This window comes from Pleurodeles waltl, chromosome 2_2 (assembly GCF_031143425.1).
Source record: "Pleurodeles waltl isolate 20211129_DDA chromosome 2_2, aPleWal1.hap1.20221129, whole genome shotgun sequence".
Lineage (NCBI taxonomy): Eukaryota > Metazoa > Chordata > Amphibia > Caudata > Salamandridae > Pleurodeles > Pleurodeles waltl.
Genome location: NC_090439.1, coordinates 501300052 through 501315982, shown reverse-complemented (window position 1 = coordinate 501315982; position 15931 = coordinate 501300052). Strand labels below are relative to the sequence as shown.

Sequence of the window (15931 nt, the reverse complement as noted above, 5' to 3'; positions counted from 1 at the left end):
ATGCGGATCAAATATAAAGCATTTACCAGTGACACCAAGTGATTTATGAAAGGCAAGCCCACAAACGAATGAAAGTGATGGGTGAAGGTGGGCGTGGTTGAAAGCCCACAATACTTACAACAGGTAAAAGCGCTTGCAAGCTTGACCTAAAAAGGAGAAAATGGACTAAAAGAAGCAATAACCAATTCCGGACCCAACAACTAGACGGCAGGATAATGTGCAGCATGAGAATTCAGAAACGATTAATGCTAGAAAACATTTAAAAAAAGAAAACTCTGAAATATAAGCTTCAGTAACTACCACAATTTAATATTACAACATGAAGACACTAGAGCCAAGTTGTGGCAGTGGTTGAAGTTCAATTTCAAAGTTTTCTATTAAACTAAATACTTTATTAAAAAAAGAAAACTAAATGCGTTCCAAAATGGAAAGCTTCTAACTAAGTGCATCATAGTAAAGGCCTTACCGCAGCACAAACAGCTCTAATGTACAATATTTCAGAATTAAGTATGAAGTGCTACCGGGATAAGGATATGGATCCTGGCGCCCGATAACAATTGTAGTTGTATCCTGCCCCAGTAATGAAAATGTCACTTACCCAGTGTACATCTGTTCGTGGCATCAGTCGCAGTAGATTTGCATGTTCTGCAATAGCTCGCCATCTGGTGTTGGGCCGGAGTGTTACAAGTTGTTTTTCTTCGAAGAAGTCTTTCGAGTCACGGGACCGAGTGACTCCTCCTTTTGTCTCCATTGCGCATGGGCGTCGACTCCATCTTCGATTGTTTTTCCCCGCAGAGGGTGAGGTAGGAGTTGAATTGTAGTAATAGTGCCCATGCAATGGAGTGACTAAGTATGCACCTATTTAAGGTTGAGATGATACATATATAAATAATTGAAGGTAACTTCCAAACTGCTACAGGCTCCCGGGGAGGCGGGTGGGCACATGCGAATCTACTGCGACTGATGCCACGAACAGATGTACACTGGGTAAGTGACATTTTCAGTTCGATGGCATCTGTCGCTGTAGATACGCATGTTCTGCATAGACTAGTAAGCAGTTATTTCCCCAAAAGCGGTGGATTAGCCTGTAGGAGTGGAAGTAGTTTGAAATAATGTCCTTAATACGGCTTGACCTACTGTGGCTTGTTGTGCGGATAACACGTCTACACAGTAGTGCTTGGTGAATGTGTGAGGCGTAGACCATGTGGCTGCCTTACATATTTCTTGCATTGGGATGTTTCCTAGAAAGGCCATGGTAGCACCTTTCTTTCTGGTTGAGTGTGCCCTTGGTGTAATGGGCAGCTGTCGTTTAGCTTTAAGGTAGCAGATTTGGATGCATTTAACTATCCATCTGGCTATACCTTGTTTTGAAATTGGGTTTCCTGCATGAGGTTTTTGAAATGCAATAAAGAGTTGTTTAGTCTTTCTGATGTTCTTTGTTCTGTCAATGTAATACATCAATGCTCTTTTGACATCTAATGTATGTAGTGCCCTTTCAGCTACGGTATCTGGCTGTGGAAAGAACACTGGAAGTTCCACTGTTTGATTTAGATGGAACGGTGAAATAACCTTTGGCAAAAATTTAGGATTGGTCCTTAGGACGACTTTATTTTTGTGTAGTTGTATAAAAGGTTCCTGTATAGTGAACGCCTGAATCTCGCTTACTCTTCTCAGGGAAGTAATGGCGATGAGAAATGCCACCTTCCAGGTTAGGAACTGTATGTCGCAGGAGTGCATGGGTTCAAAAGGTGGACCCATAAGTCTAGTTAGGACAACATTTAGGTTCCATGAAGGAACAGGTGGTGTTCTTGGTGGTATAATTCTCCTAAGGCCCTCCATGAATGCTTTAATGACTGGTATTCTATATAGGGAAGTTGAATAGGTAGTCTGCAGGTATGCAGATATTGCTGCAAGGTGAATCTTAATGGAAGAGAAAGCTAGGTTAGATTTTTGTAAGTGAAGCAAGTAACCCACTACATGTTCTGGAGTTGTGTGTAATGGTTGTATTTGATTAATATGGCAGTAGCAAACAAACCTCTTCCATTTACTTGCATAGCAGTGCCTGGTGGATGGCCTTCTTGCTTGTTTTATGACTTCCATACATTCTTGGGTAAGTTGTAAGTGCCCGAATTCTAGGATTTCAGGAGCCAGATTGCTAGATTCAGCGATGCTGGATCTGGGTGTCTGATCTTTTGGTTGTGCTGTGTCAACAGATCTGGCCTGTTGGGCAATTTGATGCAGGGTACCACTGATAGGTCTAGCAGCGTTGTGTACCAGGGTTGCCTTGCCCAAGTTGGTGCTATCAATATGAGTTTGAGTTTGCTTTGACTGAGTTTGTTTACCAGGTAAGGAAGGAGAGGGAGAGGAGGAAAAGCGTAAGCAAATATCCCTGACCAGTTCATCCATAGGGCATTGCCTTGGGATTGTTTGTGTGGGTACCTGGATGCGAAGTTTTGGCATTTTGCGTTCTCCCTTGTCGCAAACAAGTCTATCTGAGGTGTTCCCCAGAGTTTGAAATAAGTGTTCAGAATTTGGGGGTGAATTTCCCATTCGTGGACTTGTTGGTGATCTCGAGAGAGATTGTCTGCGAGTTGATTTTGTATCCCTGGTATAAACTGTGCAATTAGGCGAATTTGGTTGTGAATTGCCCAATGCCAAATTTTTTGTGCTAGCAGGCTTAACTGCGTGGAGTGCGTCCCTCCCTGCTTGTTTAGATAATACATTGTTGTCATGTTGTCTGTTTTGACGAGAATGTATTTGTGAACTATTATTGGTTGGAAAGCTTTTAGTGCTTGAAAAACTGCTAGAAGTTCTAGGTGATTGATATGCAGTTTTGTTTGATGTACGTTCCATTGTCCTTGTATGCTGTGTTGATCGAGGTGTGCTCCCCACCCTGTCATGGAAGCATCTGTTGTTATTACGTATTGTGGCACTGGGTCTTGGAAAGGCCGCCCCTTGTTTAAATTTATGTTGTTCCACCACAGAAGCGAGAGGTAAGTTTGGCGGTCTATTAACACCAGATCTAGAAGGTGACCCTGTGCTTGAGACCACTGTGATGCTAGGCATTGTTGTAATGGCCTCATGTGCAGTCTTGCGTTTGGGACAATGGCTATGCATGATGACATCATGCCTAGGAGTTGTAATACCATCTTTGCCTGTATCTTTTGTGTTGGATACATGCGTTGTATGATGGTGTTGAAATTTTGAATTCTTTGTGGACTTGGAGTGGCTACTCCCTTTGATGTGTCTATTATGGCTCCCAGGTATTGTTGTACCTTGCGTGGCAGAATTTTGGATTTTGTGAAATTGACGGTGAACCCGAGTTTGAAGAGGGTTTGTATGATCTGATTTGTGTGATTTGAGCACTGTATGAACGAATGGGCCTTGATTAGCCAGTCGTCTAGATATGGGAACACATGTATTTGCTGCCTTCTTATGTGTGCTGCGACTACTGCTAGACATTTGGTAAAGACTCTTGGTGCGGTTGTTAATCCGAAAGGCAGTACCTTGAATTGGTAATGTATTCCTTTGAATACAAACCTTAGGTATTTCCTGTGCGATGGGTGTATTGGTATATGGAAATAAGCATCCTTGAGGTCTAAAGTTGCCATGTAGTCGTGCAGTTTTAGCAATGGCAATACTTCTTGTAGTGTGACCATGTGGAAGTGGTCTGATTTGATGAAAGTGTTCACTACTCTGAGGTCTAGGATTGGTCTCAGCGTTTTGTCCTTCTTTGGTATCAGAAAGTACAGTGAGTAAACTCCTGTGTTTATTTGTGTGTTTGGCACTATTTCGATTGCATTCTTTTGCAATAGTGCCTGCACTTCTATCTCCAGGAGATTGGAATTGTGTGTTGTTAAATTTTGTGCTTTTGGTGGTATGTTTGGAGGGAATTGTAGAAATTCTATGCAATAACCATGTTGGATAATTGCTAGAACCCAAGTGTCTGTAGTGATTTCCTCCCATGCTTTGTAATAATGACCTATTCTTCCCCCCACTGGTGTTGTGTGGAGGGGGTGAGTGACATGTGAGTCATTGTTTAGTAGTAGGGGTTTTGGGGCTTTGAAATCTCCCTCTATTTCTAGGGAATTGCCCTCCTCTATATTGTCCCCGAAAACCTCCTCTATACTGTCCCTGGTAAGTGGACGGTGTCGCTTGTGAGGTGCTGGCTTGTGTGCTTTGACCCCGAAACCCCCCTCGAAAGGGCGTTTTACGGAATGTGCTGTAATTCCCTCTGCTCTGCGGGGAGTAGAGTGCGCCCATGGCTTTGGCAGTGTCCGTATCTTTTTTGAGTTTCTCAATCGCTGTGTCCACTTCTGGACCGAACAGTTCTTTTTGATTAAAAGGCATATTGAGAACTGCTTGTTGAATCTCTGGTTTAAATCCAGACGTTCGGAGCCATGCATGCCTTCTGATAGTTACAGATGTATTAATTGTCCGTGCAGCTGTATCTGCAGCGTCCATGGAGGAACGTATCTGGTTGTTGGAGATGGCCTGTCCCTCCTCAACCACTTGTTTTGCCCTATTTTGGAAGTCTTTGGGCAGATGTTCGATGAGATGTTGCATCTCGTCCCAGTGGGCTCTGTCATAGCGCGCAAGTAGTGCCTGGGAGTTCGCGATGCGCCACTGGTTTGCAGCTTGTGCTGCGACTCTCTTACCAGCTGCATCGAACTTGCGGCTTTCTTTATCTGGGGGTGGTGCATCTCCAGATGTGTGAGAGTTGGCCCTTTTCCTAGCTGCTCCTACAACAACAGAGTCTGGTGGCAGCTGTGTTGTGATGAAAACCGGGTCCGTAGGAGGCGGCTTATACTTTTTTTCCACCCTTGGTGTGATTGCCCTACTTTTGACTGGGTCCTTAAATATGTCTTTTGCGTGCCGGAGCATACCAGGGAGCATAGGCAGGCTTTGGTATGAGCTGTGGGTGGAGGAGAGTGTGTTGAACAAGAAATCATCCTCGACCTGTTCTGAGTGGAGGCTTAAGTTGTGAAATTGTGCTGCTCTAGCCACCACCTGAGAGTACGCGGTGCTGTCTTCTGGTGGAGATGGTTTTGTAGGGTATGCCTCCGGGCTGTTATCTGACACTGGGGCGTCGTATAGGTCCCATGCGTCCTGATCTTGGTCACCCTGGCTCATGGTGGTGTGAGCTGGGGAGTGTGATGGCGTTTGTGCTGGTGAAACGTTAATTACGGGCGGAGGAGAGGGTGGTGGTGTAACTCTTTTCACCACTTTTGGTTGTGGTGCTTGTTCCGTCTGGAACTCCAACCTTCTCTTTCTCCTAATGGGGGGAAGGGTGCTTATTTTTCCTGTCCCCTGCTGAATGAAGATACGCTTTTGCGTATGGTCCACATCAGTTGCTTGTAGCTCTTCCTCAAACCTATGCTTTTGCATTTGGGAGGTTAGCGAGTGCTCTTCTGTATAAGAGCCTGAAGCTGGGTCGCTTGCAGTTTGTTTCGGCATCGAAACTTTGTCTGCGTGTTTTTTCGGCTCCGAGGTGACTTTTTTCCTTTTCGGGGCCGAAACCTCTCGGCGTCGATCTGTTTCGGTGCCGCTGTCTCGGCGTCGAGCCGTGTCGACACCGGCATCTCGGTGTCGAGGCTTGTGTCCAGCACTTTCTCGGTCCAGAGAAGGCTGCGTGCCTGTGTCTCGACCGGAGTCGGACGATCTCGGCACTGTTTGGGCCTTTTTCGGTGCCGAAGGTCGGTCACCGAATTTATGGGTCGAGCCATGGCCTGGTGGCAGTGGCGTCCCCTGGGCCTTGTAAATGTTTCTTTGTGTGGTTTTCGACGTCTTACTCACGGTTTGTGTATCGTCGAATCCTTCGGAGTCTGAGTCTTGGATCGAGAAGGAACCTTCCTCTTCTTGTTCCTCGAACTCCCGTTGGGCTGTCGGTGCGGACGCCATTTGAAGTCTTCTGGCTCGACGGTCTCGGAGTGTTTTTCGGGACCGGAACGCACGACAGGCCTCGCAGGTGTCTTCGCTGTGCTCAGGTGACAGGCACAGGTTGCAGACCAAGTGTTGGTCTGTGTAGGGGTATTTATTGTGGCATTTGGGGCAGAAACGGAACGGGGTCCGTTCCATCGGCGTTCTTCAGCACGCGGTCGGGCCGACCAGGCCCCGACGGAGGATCGAAAAACTACCCCGAAGGGCACCGGAGCTCTTCGATTTTCGATGCAGTGTGGAATCTAAGTACGCCGATCCCGAACGCAACAATACCGACGAAAATCTTCCGAAATTAACTAATTTTTTCCGTTCCGAAACTCGGAGCGACAGGAACACGTCCGAACCCGATGGCGGAAAAAAAACAATCGAAGATGGAGTCGACGCCCATGCGCAATGGAGACAAAAGGAGGAGTCACTCGGTCCCGTGACTCGAAAGACTTCTTCGAAGAAAAACAACTTGTAACACTCCGGCCCAACACCAGATGGCGAGCTATTGCAGAACATGCGTATCTACAGCGACAGATGCCATCGAACATACTTTTACCATGTAGCCTCATTGATAATGTTAATAAAAACACTTAAGAAACAGTACTGGGATCACAGTAGTCATAATAGTACTACACCGCAGAAGCGAAATTGTCACAACACACATATGGGGTTATTTAGAGTTTGGTTGATGCAGGACATCGGCCAAAAATCTGCAGGCAAAAGAGCAAACACTATATACAAGTGAATACACTCTAAAAGGTCAGGCAGTACATAAAGATATTATTCAAAAATGGTCTACATTTGGCAAACTCTGAACAGCCTTCATTTTGTATTGTACTAAACTCTGCTTCTATGATGCAATAATGCATCACAGCGTGGGTCGGTTAATGTCCTAGTGAGTTGAATGGCTCTGCCCTGGGGGCCCAACCAACAGATGGCAGAATGATGCATGTTTTCTTATTAACACCATTATAAAGATGGCGGTAATAGTGGAAAGGAAAACGTGCAAGAAAAAAATGGAAACAAATGCATTAACATTGTTTACCACACAGTGGTCTTTTTGTTTTTCTTAGGTCTGGCCTGACCGAGCACCTATATAAAATATACAGTCAGTTAGCTTTGGCCTTGTCCAAAGAGCTCCCTCTTTAACCTCAGACAATTGGCTTTTTGGGGTATCATTGTGCCTCGTATGAGCGCTTGCAATGCAACGCTTAAGACTAGTACACAGAAAAACCCTGCAACAAATTCTCTAGCTCGTCAGGAGTCACATTGTTTAGTATGAAATCACTTGAATTTCATAATCTACCTGCAGCTCTGCCCCAGACGAAGTTTGGTATGATCAGATCACACTGGCAAAGCAAAACTGAGCCACATTACATAACGGGTGCGCTATGTGTGCAGACAGCGGGTATGCCATTCAAAGAGATATGCTGTAGAGAGGAAAGACAGTGCCACAATGTGCAGGGACCAGGATGTACACACACTGAGGTCACCACAGAGATGCAATAAGGAGCAGACACCGTATGGAGTACCAAACTGCAGTAAAACGGGCTACTTTACAGATACTCTGGAGAAAGAACCATGTCACTGGATTCTGTTTTAGGTGCATACCTCCACAGAGCCTGAACCTTTCAAACGGCACTTTGTACTAACCAAAAAGCTTTGACTGCACATCACAGATAAGGTAAGTATGTCAAAAGAATAGTTAGCCAGGATGTGGGCACAAAAACACACTTACATAATCCTATCAGCTTGCCCAAAACGAAAGGAATTCATGTGCAATTATGTGTTAATGACAAAAACAGAAAATGAGAATGAACATCCCAAAGCGCCCTGAAATCATAATTGCAGGAGCCCAATCAGTTAATACATACCCACAGGTAACAAAAGTAGGAAGATTATTTCCCATATGATAATAGAAGGGGAAACAGTCTATCGCATTGGAGCTTCAACAGAGTATTGTTTGTAAAATGACCACATAGTGGCTGCTACCAGGTACATAGAAGAAACCATATAGCATACTTTAACCCCCACCACCAAAAGATTTGGGATGATATCCCACATCAGGTACCTATGTTACATAAAGCTATGCACATGTAATATCACACACTAAACTGAGTGTGTTGCAAAAGCACCTGAGGAACAACAAGTGGTAACCAAGTCACTACGAATGACCTTGCGCTTTAGATGTTTTGGATACCAGTCTAGCCAAAAAGAAGGCAGAATCATAGGCAAAAAAGATAATATATATATCAAAGCAATTCTGAGACCCATGTCTTTCATCAAGACAAACTCAAGAGTGCAACATCCACCTTTATCCCGTGGTAGTTTGATAGTGTTTCAAGTTGAACAGGTCGATGAATTGGCTTAGGTAAGAGTGCTGCTGCATAGTGTTCGGTCTTGTGGTTCCAACTTCAACCTGTGATTTTGTGTCTGTATGCCTAGTTCAATTTCACATTCTACTCCTGGGAGTTTTGTTCCGATTAGCCTAGTGTGCAGTTCTAGTTTTGTTTATTGAGGCTTGTGTTGCAGCTCTTGTTTCAATGAGCTCCATTATGCCTCCGACAGTTAACTTGTAATTGTGGATTTGTATGTAGGTGCTGGTCTTGTGACTTACCACCAGCCCATGCAAGTATGATTTTGGCAAGACGTTATCTGTATATTTTCATTCTTGACCGGGTTCTCACTACGTTGAGTGCTAATGTCTCTCCTCTTGATCTGACAATGGGACCCCCACGCCATGACAGTCCCAAAATACGGTGTCAATGATGTTGCTCCCTGAAAGCCCATTTGGAAGCATCCAGAGAGATGGCATATATTGTAAGCTTCTTCCGCACGTTTAATACTCAGCTACTTTCAGCAAAGCCCACCAAAGCTGTCCCAAAATTGGCAAGAAAATATCCAGTCTGGCAAAGGAACATGCTAACCACTGGTAACGGACACTCTACAGCTGACCCAAAAACATCTGTGAAAAGCCCGGTTACTAATATTGAGTGATAATTTCCATCTCAAACAACATCCGTTCTCACAAGTTACTAAGTCTGGATCACTCAAGTGAGGTGCAGTTTGAAATGGTCAAAATCTTGCGAACATCATCAATAAACATTGTGTTTAGGACATAGATGTCATGGTCAATATAGAGTTTAGCACAAAATCTCTGGCAAGAAAACAGTATCCTGAGAAGGAGATTCAGGGATCATATGAGGTAAAAAAAACATGCAGTGATTATATGATCCAACAACATCCTCGGACTACATTGGACACCAATTTCGAGAACTATAATAATTCCTCTGACTTTCTGACCATTCTTCAAAGGGAAGATTCAAAAGCAGGCCACCACACAAGTTATACGTGCTTTAACAGAAAACAAGGTTTACTCTATCCTCGGTTTGTGTCTGAAAATGTGCTCTTTAGCAAGTACTACTATTGTGTAATTACACCTGATTGTAGCTGCTCCCAGTCTGAGTGGCTATGATCAGGTGTAATTGCACAATGATCCTTTTGACAAATGTGTGAATATAAAGGACATTGCCCTAGACCAGAGGCATGTACCCCTAAAGCTTAAGGTGCTTAGTAGAGTATTTTCCACTCAGGAAATACTTGTGTGCTGCTTATTATTTTTTTCACATGGTAGGGTAGGTGTTAGTTTACCTCTCACAAATAGGGATCCTTAGCCCTGAAGAACGCTCAGGACCAGGACCAGGACAGGCTCAGAGTGAGGGCAGAAACATTTTGGCTTAACTCACATTTGCCGTCAATACCTGCGGACACCACGATTAAAGGTAATATTTACCAGTAGTCCGTTAGGTATTTTTAACTGATCTGGGTCCCACGATTATCAAGTAGCTCTTATATAACTTCCTTTGGCGTAGGTTTACCGAGTGGCTGAGTCCAGCCAGGTGTCACTGTCCTACCAGGGTGGGGAGAGGTGGTCAATGATGAAGTATGACACAACCAAATGTGTGAGACCACCTCTTCCATAAGGAGGAATCCCTTGAAAGCTACTTACCACAGAATTTCTCAAATGAGTACTATTGATACTTGGGTTATAATCAAGTTGCTAATAGCCACTTGCTGAAACCTGTCCCCTCCACACTTTTTGTGTTTATCATTTTCTGTATCGGGAGGATGGGTGGTGGAGTAACTCTTGTCTCTCTTTTTGTGTAGACTATCATCATCGTACCACATGGCCTGGGTCAAAGGGATGAGTAGAGGATGGTGAGGTTGGGTATTTCTTGTCCTTCATTAAATCATAGAATACATATTTTTGTCTTTTCTACCAAATTGTTTAACAGATCAAAAAACAGTCACCTAACAAACACACCACAAAAGAAATTCAACATATTAAAAAAAAATTGTTGACCTGTGGGGGTCCAGTCAGAAGCAATCGTCGTGAGTGGGTATTCCTACAAACAGCTGAATCCCCTAGATTGTTAAAGTCTGCATGGTGCTGCCTTGCTGTGGTCCACTGCCGGTAGTAAAGTGACTGGTCTTCACTGTTCATGTCCTTCAAAAGCAAAGGCCTCAAAGAACTCAACCAAGATACATCCGCATGAGGCAAAAGAGAAGACGTGGAAGGCAACTGTCCACTTTTCTCTGAACCCAGAAGACTGTAAGCTGCTCTGGATAAGATGACAATTCGTGGCAGGGTGGGAGTCAAAGTCCTTGCTTCTTTCACAGACTCCCCAGACCACTCTAAAGTGTGAGATGCTGATGATGATGACAATTTTGATGTGGTGCTGCTTGCCATCTGATTCCCCAGTGAGTCACATTCCTGTTTGCAGACCTCTCTGGCAGTGGAGTTTGGATAACTGCCTTCGTCCACAGAACTGTTTGCCACAGCTTTAAAGTCCAGAGAGGAAAGGTGCCTCTGGGAATTGTCTGTAGCACTGGAAGAGCTCACTCCATTTTCAGCAATAGAGCCTGTAGACAAAAAAATCACAACACTTATCAATTGAGATACAATAAATGGAAAGGAAATACGTTCAGTACACTACTTTTTCATAAATAATTGCATCAATAAAATTATACTGCTTATTTACAAGTTAGGAGCCAAAAAGCTTGCGCTTTGAAACATACATACTATTCTTACATACTACTATTAACTAGCCAGACACTATGGTTAATCATGTATATCGCTGCAATAATGAATTTGATATGAATACCTATTGAGTACAAATTTTAGAAACATACTGCAATTTACCAATATAAAATTCAGATCGTAACCCAACTGTTTCTCATTTGTTTTTCTGATTAACACGGAAAGGACTGGACTTAATTTAGCTTTGTGGCTGAAGCCAGTTGATGCTGAAACGCATACTGGCAGTTAATATGAACACACGAGCTCCAATCTGTATTTGGAGACAGGTGGGGAGAAAAGATGTATTAGTACTAAGACAAGTATCAGGACAGAATACAATTTATACATTGTAAAGCTGAAAACATAAGCACTAGTCAACCCCTCAGTTGGTTAAGTCTTTCACCAAGCACAACCTGCAAGAGATCTGGTTTCTGGCAGATTGTGCGTGTCAAAAGACGTCACCAAGCAAGGGTTTGTAGTGAGAAGAAGCTGAGTTATATGGCTTTCCATTAGCATACTGTTCACCGGCACTGCAGTTCGGATTCTGAAAACACTACTGACCGCAGAGTGGTAGTTTGGCAACGCGGACAAATGGTAATGTTGGTGAAATTCTGTATAAAGAATGGTGTTTTTATAGAGTAATGTAGGCAAACACCTGATTGAAAAGATGGGCTCAATATACTTCAGAGAATAACAAGGCATACTGTGTGATGAACAATTGATTCTCAAAGTTTGAAGAAGTACAGAAAAGGGAGCTAGATGAAAACAATTAATAAGGTGTTTTTTTTTTTAAAGAAGAGGAAGAACTACAGCAGAATTCAGAGTCAAGATACCACTACAGAAAATGGATGAACAAAGATGCAAAACGAGAGAGAAAACATAAGTAGGTAGGTTTGATATTTCATCTAAGTAAAGCATGCTCGTGATTTCACATGATTCAAACAATCTGTACCATCTGTATAAACAATATAGATTTTATGGAACTTTCTGACCACTACAGAAACTGACCAGAAGTCCCAGTGACCGCACTGCTGTTGCTCTGGGGCCTTTCCAAGTCTATTAGAAGCTCGTCAGAGTCATTCTCACTGGTGTTGACCTTGTCCTGCTCCTTCTCACTGAGATCAAGGACTGCCATAGGCTCTCGAATGGCTTCTTTGGAAACGTAACAGCATGCAAGGCCAATCTCTTGCTCCAAGGCAGTGCGTGTTAGATAACTGGAATCAATCAGCCGAAGATCACAGTATTTCAACGACCTAAGAGGAAAGAAATGTAATAATTGTAAACCTGTGTTATCCCAACCAACACGCTACAGCAGCTCCTGAGCAGAGAGTGCCTGTATATTGCAAAAAGACTTAGGCAAGTTATATCATTCTTGATTGCATTCAAAACTGTGGAAAAAGCTGTGTGTACACTAGCACAGGAACACACAGAAAGCTTGGGCATCAAAAATGGTAACTGCAATGGGCATACTTTTTGTGCTCACAATGTATGTCTTCTACTCAATTTCAAAGTTGCACATCACACCTGAAATTTGCCTAGGAAAAACGTGCAAGTGATATATAAATCTTGGATTGGAAAAACTCATTAAATAGATCAAATATGATATTTTTCAAGCACAAGGCTGGTATGTGAAAGTTTGTAAAACTAAATTAGCAATCTAGTCCGACACTCAAGTCTAAAAAGGGGTATATGTCTACAAAAACATAACAATCATCAATAGAAATGTCAAATTTTGCATCTGATGGCAAACTGTACCTTGGGAAAGTCTCTCCAAGCGGATCCTTCCCTGTAAGGATCACGATGCAGGGTAACCCCTCCAAATCAAGGTATGTCTGAGGACTCCAGTCCTCCTGACTGCAGCCCGTCCAAGCCTTCAAATATATTAAAGACTCCAAAGTTAGAAGCTTCTATATTTTAGCTGGATTAGGTTAAGAACATTTCCCACCACATGTGAAAGGCTACAACATGAAAAACATCTCCCCTCAAGACATGCTTTTTTGAGGTTGTGTGCGAACACCATTGATAAATCAGAAATTTAGTAGATAAACTAAATGTCACAACACACCATTGCCAATACTGAAATTTGTAGATAGGACTGAGATTGTTGCAAGAATAAAAGTTGAACAGAATTCAATTAATATATAGATGCTGCTTCAACGTTACTGATATTTGCCAGTGACACCATGTCAAAAATCTTGCGTTTCCCAAGAGCAGAGTTTATGACGCCCCCTGGCAATCTCCAGTAGTTACCCATGAAATAGGCCAATAGCAGCAAACCATAACGGCCCATGTCCCCTTGAACAGACAGGTGTCTCAGACTACACAACAGCGATGGCCAGCCTTTAAAGAGAGTTCAAATGTCTGTTACTAAGAAGAAAGTTAATTTAGCAATGGCATGAAGAGGCTAAGTCTCAGCAGCCCACACATGGGCTTTGGTATGTTGCAGACAAGCCAGACCAGACCAGACCTTGGTTATCTTGCCGTCAACTCATGAAAAGAACTTCGCTCTCAGCTGACCTAGTCATGACTCAGTCCGCTCAATTATCTTTAAACTACGCAATATGGTTGGCTTTGAGATTTTGAATTTAAGGTAAACACCTTTATCAAGACAATCAAATAATAATGCTGCACCCAGATACTCAACAAAAATCAATAATAAATCTGCAGGAGAGAACCAGCATGTGGAGTTTGAAGCCTGGTGTGTTCCAGTATCAGTTCTAGATGGAGAATTTTGATTTTTAATCTAGTACACGTGGCAAACTAAAATCTGAAATAAGGATGTTTGAGAGTAGGACCAACCATCATAGAACTGCAAATTCAAACAAAATCTAAATGGTCGCTCACCTTTAATCGGGCAACAAAGTGCTTCCCTACATTCAGTTCTGAAGCAGGGTTTCCAAGAATAATTTCAAACCGGTACTGCAGGCCCAGCTTATCTCTGACTTCTTGCAGTCTTTCTTTTGCCAACATGGCCAGCTGCACAGAAGGAATCCGGATGATTAACATGTGTCCCTTTCCACTCTTGTCTTTTCCCGGGGAAATGAGCAGATCATCGATGATGCTGAGAGTCTCGGGGGTAGTGTGATCTCTGAGGGAAGCCATTGTTGTAAGAGCCATGAGGGCTTCAGAGTATTGCTGTATAAGGAGGTAGCAACGGATCACCATACTGTGCAGCCTAGGATGCCTGCAAAAAATACACAAAACAAACACAAAAAAAAGACTAGGGTTTTACAACAAACACTACAATACATCAGACAGAAAAGTAACTCCAAGACAAAAGCTGATCAGCATACATAAAATTTAAAACGAAAAAAACAAGCTTGCAAGGGACCAAGAACTAAGATGTGAGCAAATCTGCTAACTCTGAATTTGCTCCAAGTAAAGGGCAGTGTTCATCATAATACACTCATTCTTATAGACTAGAAGTCTATATGTTGTGGATAAGAACAATGATTTGTAGGCATTCTAAACATAGGTGTCTGAATATGCTTAGTGCAACCTCTTATGATCTTCAACACTCGGTGTACTCTTCTTTAGGACTGGTTATATGGTGCATTATAAATAATATTGTAAAATGTGTGTTGTCTTTTACCAATTAACAATTGTAAGGAAATGCCTCCTTGGCATGGTTGCCCCCTGACTTTTTGCCTTTGCTGATGCTATGTTTACAATTGAAAGTGTGCTGAGGCCTGCTAACCAGGCCCCAGCACCAGTGTTCTTTCCCTAACCTGTACTTTTGTATCCACAATTGGCAGACCCTGGCATCCAGATAAGTCCCTTGTAACTGGTACTTCTAGTACCAAGGGCCCTGATGCCAAGGAAGGTCTCTAAGGGCTGCAGCATGTCTTATGCCACCCTGGAGACCTCTCACTCAGCACAGACACACTGCTTGCCAGCTTGTGTGTGCTAGTGAGGACAAAACGAGTAAGTCGACATGGCACTCCCCTCAGGGTGCCATGCCAGCCTCTCACTGCCTATGCAGTATAGGTAAGACACCCCTCTAGCAGGCCTTACAGCCCTAAGGCAGGGTGCACTATTCCATAGGTGAGGGTACCAGTGCATGAGCATGGTACCCCTACAGTGTCTAAACAAAACCTTAGACATTGTAAGTGCAGGGTAGCCATAAGAGTATATGGTCTGGGAGTTTGTCAAACACGAACTCCACAGCACCATAATGGCTACACTGAAAACTGGGAAGTTTGGTATCAAACTTCTCAGCACAATAAATGCACACTGATGCCAGTGTACATTTTATTGTAAAATACACCCCAGAGGGCACCTTAGAGGTGCCCCCTGAAACTTAACCGACTATCTGTGTAGGATGACTAGTTTTAGCAGCCTGCCACAAACCGAGACATGTTGCTGGCCCCATGGGGAGAGTGCCTTTGTCACTCTGAGGCCAGTAACAAAGCCTGCACTGGGTGGAGATGCTAACACCTCCCCCAGGCAGGAATTGTCACACCTGGCGGTGAGCCTCAAAGGCTCACCTCCTTTGTGCCAACCCAGCAGGACACTCCAGCTAGTGGAGTTGCCCGCCCCCTCCGGCCAGGCCCCACTTTTGGCGGCAAGGCCGGAGAAAATAATGAGAAAAACAAGGAGGAGTCACTGGCCAGTCAGGACAGCCCCTAAGGTGTCCTGAGCTGAAGTGACTCTAACTTTTAGAAATCCTCCATCTTGCAGATGGAGGATTCCCCCAATAGGGTTAGGATTGTGACCCCCTCCCCTTGGGAGGAGGCACAAAGAGGGTGTACCCACCCTCAGGGCTAGTAGCCATTGGCTACTAACCCCCCAGACCTAAACACGCCCTTAAATTTAGTATTTAAGGGCTACCCTGAACCCTAGAAAATTAGATTCCTGCAACTACAAGAAGAAGGACTGCCTAGCTGAAAACCCCTGCAGCGGAAGACCAGAAGACGACAACTG

At 43.7% G+C, this 15931-nt stretch overlaps 1 protein-coding gene across 7 annotated transcripts in view; it reads right to left on the bottom strand.

Annotated features, from left to right (window-relative positions):
- The window catches only part of GREB1L (GREB1 like retinoic acid receptor coactivator), a 444116-nt gene that overhangs the window by 33718 nt on the left and 394467 nt on the right, over positions 1 to 15931 (bottom strand). For all 7 annotated transcript variants that reach the window (XM_069219992.1, XM_069219998.1, XM_069219995.1 and 4 more), the window contains 4 exons: positions 13853 to 14192; positions 12764 to 12879; positions 12017 to 12261; positions 10292 to 10851 (listed from right to left, as the gene is read on the bottom strand). In XM_069219992.1, the coding sequence (XP_069076093.1) occupies positions 10292 to 10851; positions 12017 to 12261; positions 12764 to 12879; positions 13853 to 14192 (1261 nt within the window). The remainder of the gene's footprint in view (positions 1 to 10291; positions 10852 to 12016; positions 12262 to 12763; positions 12880 to 13852; positions 14193 to 15931) is intronic.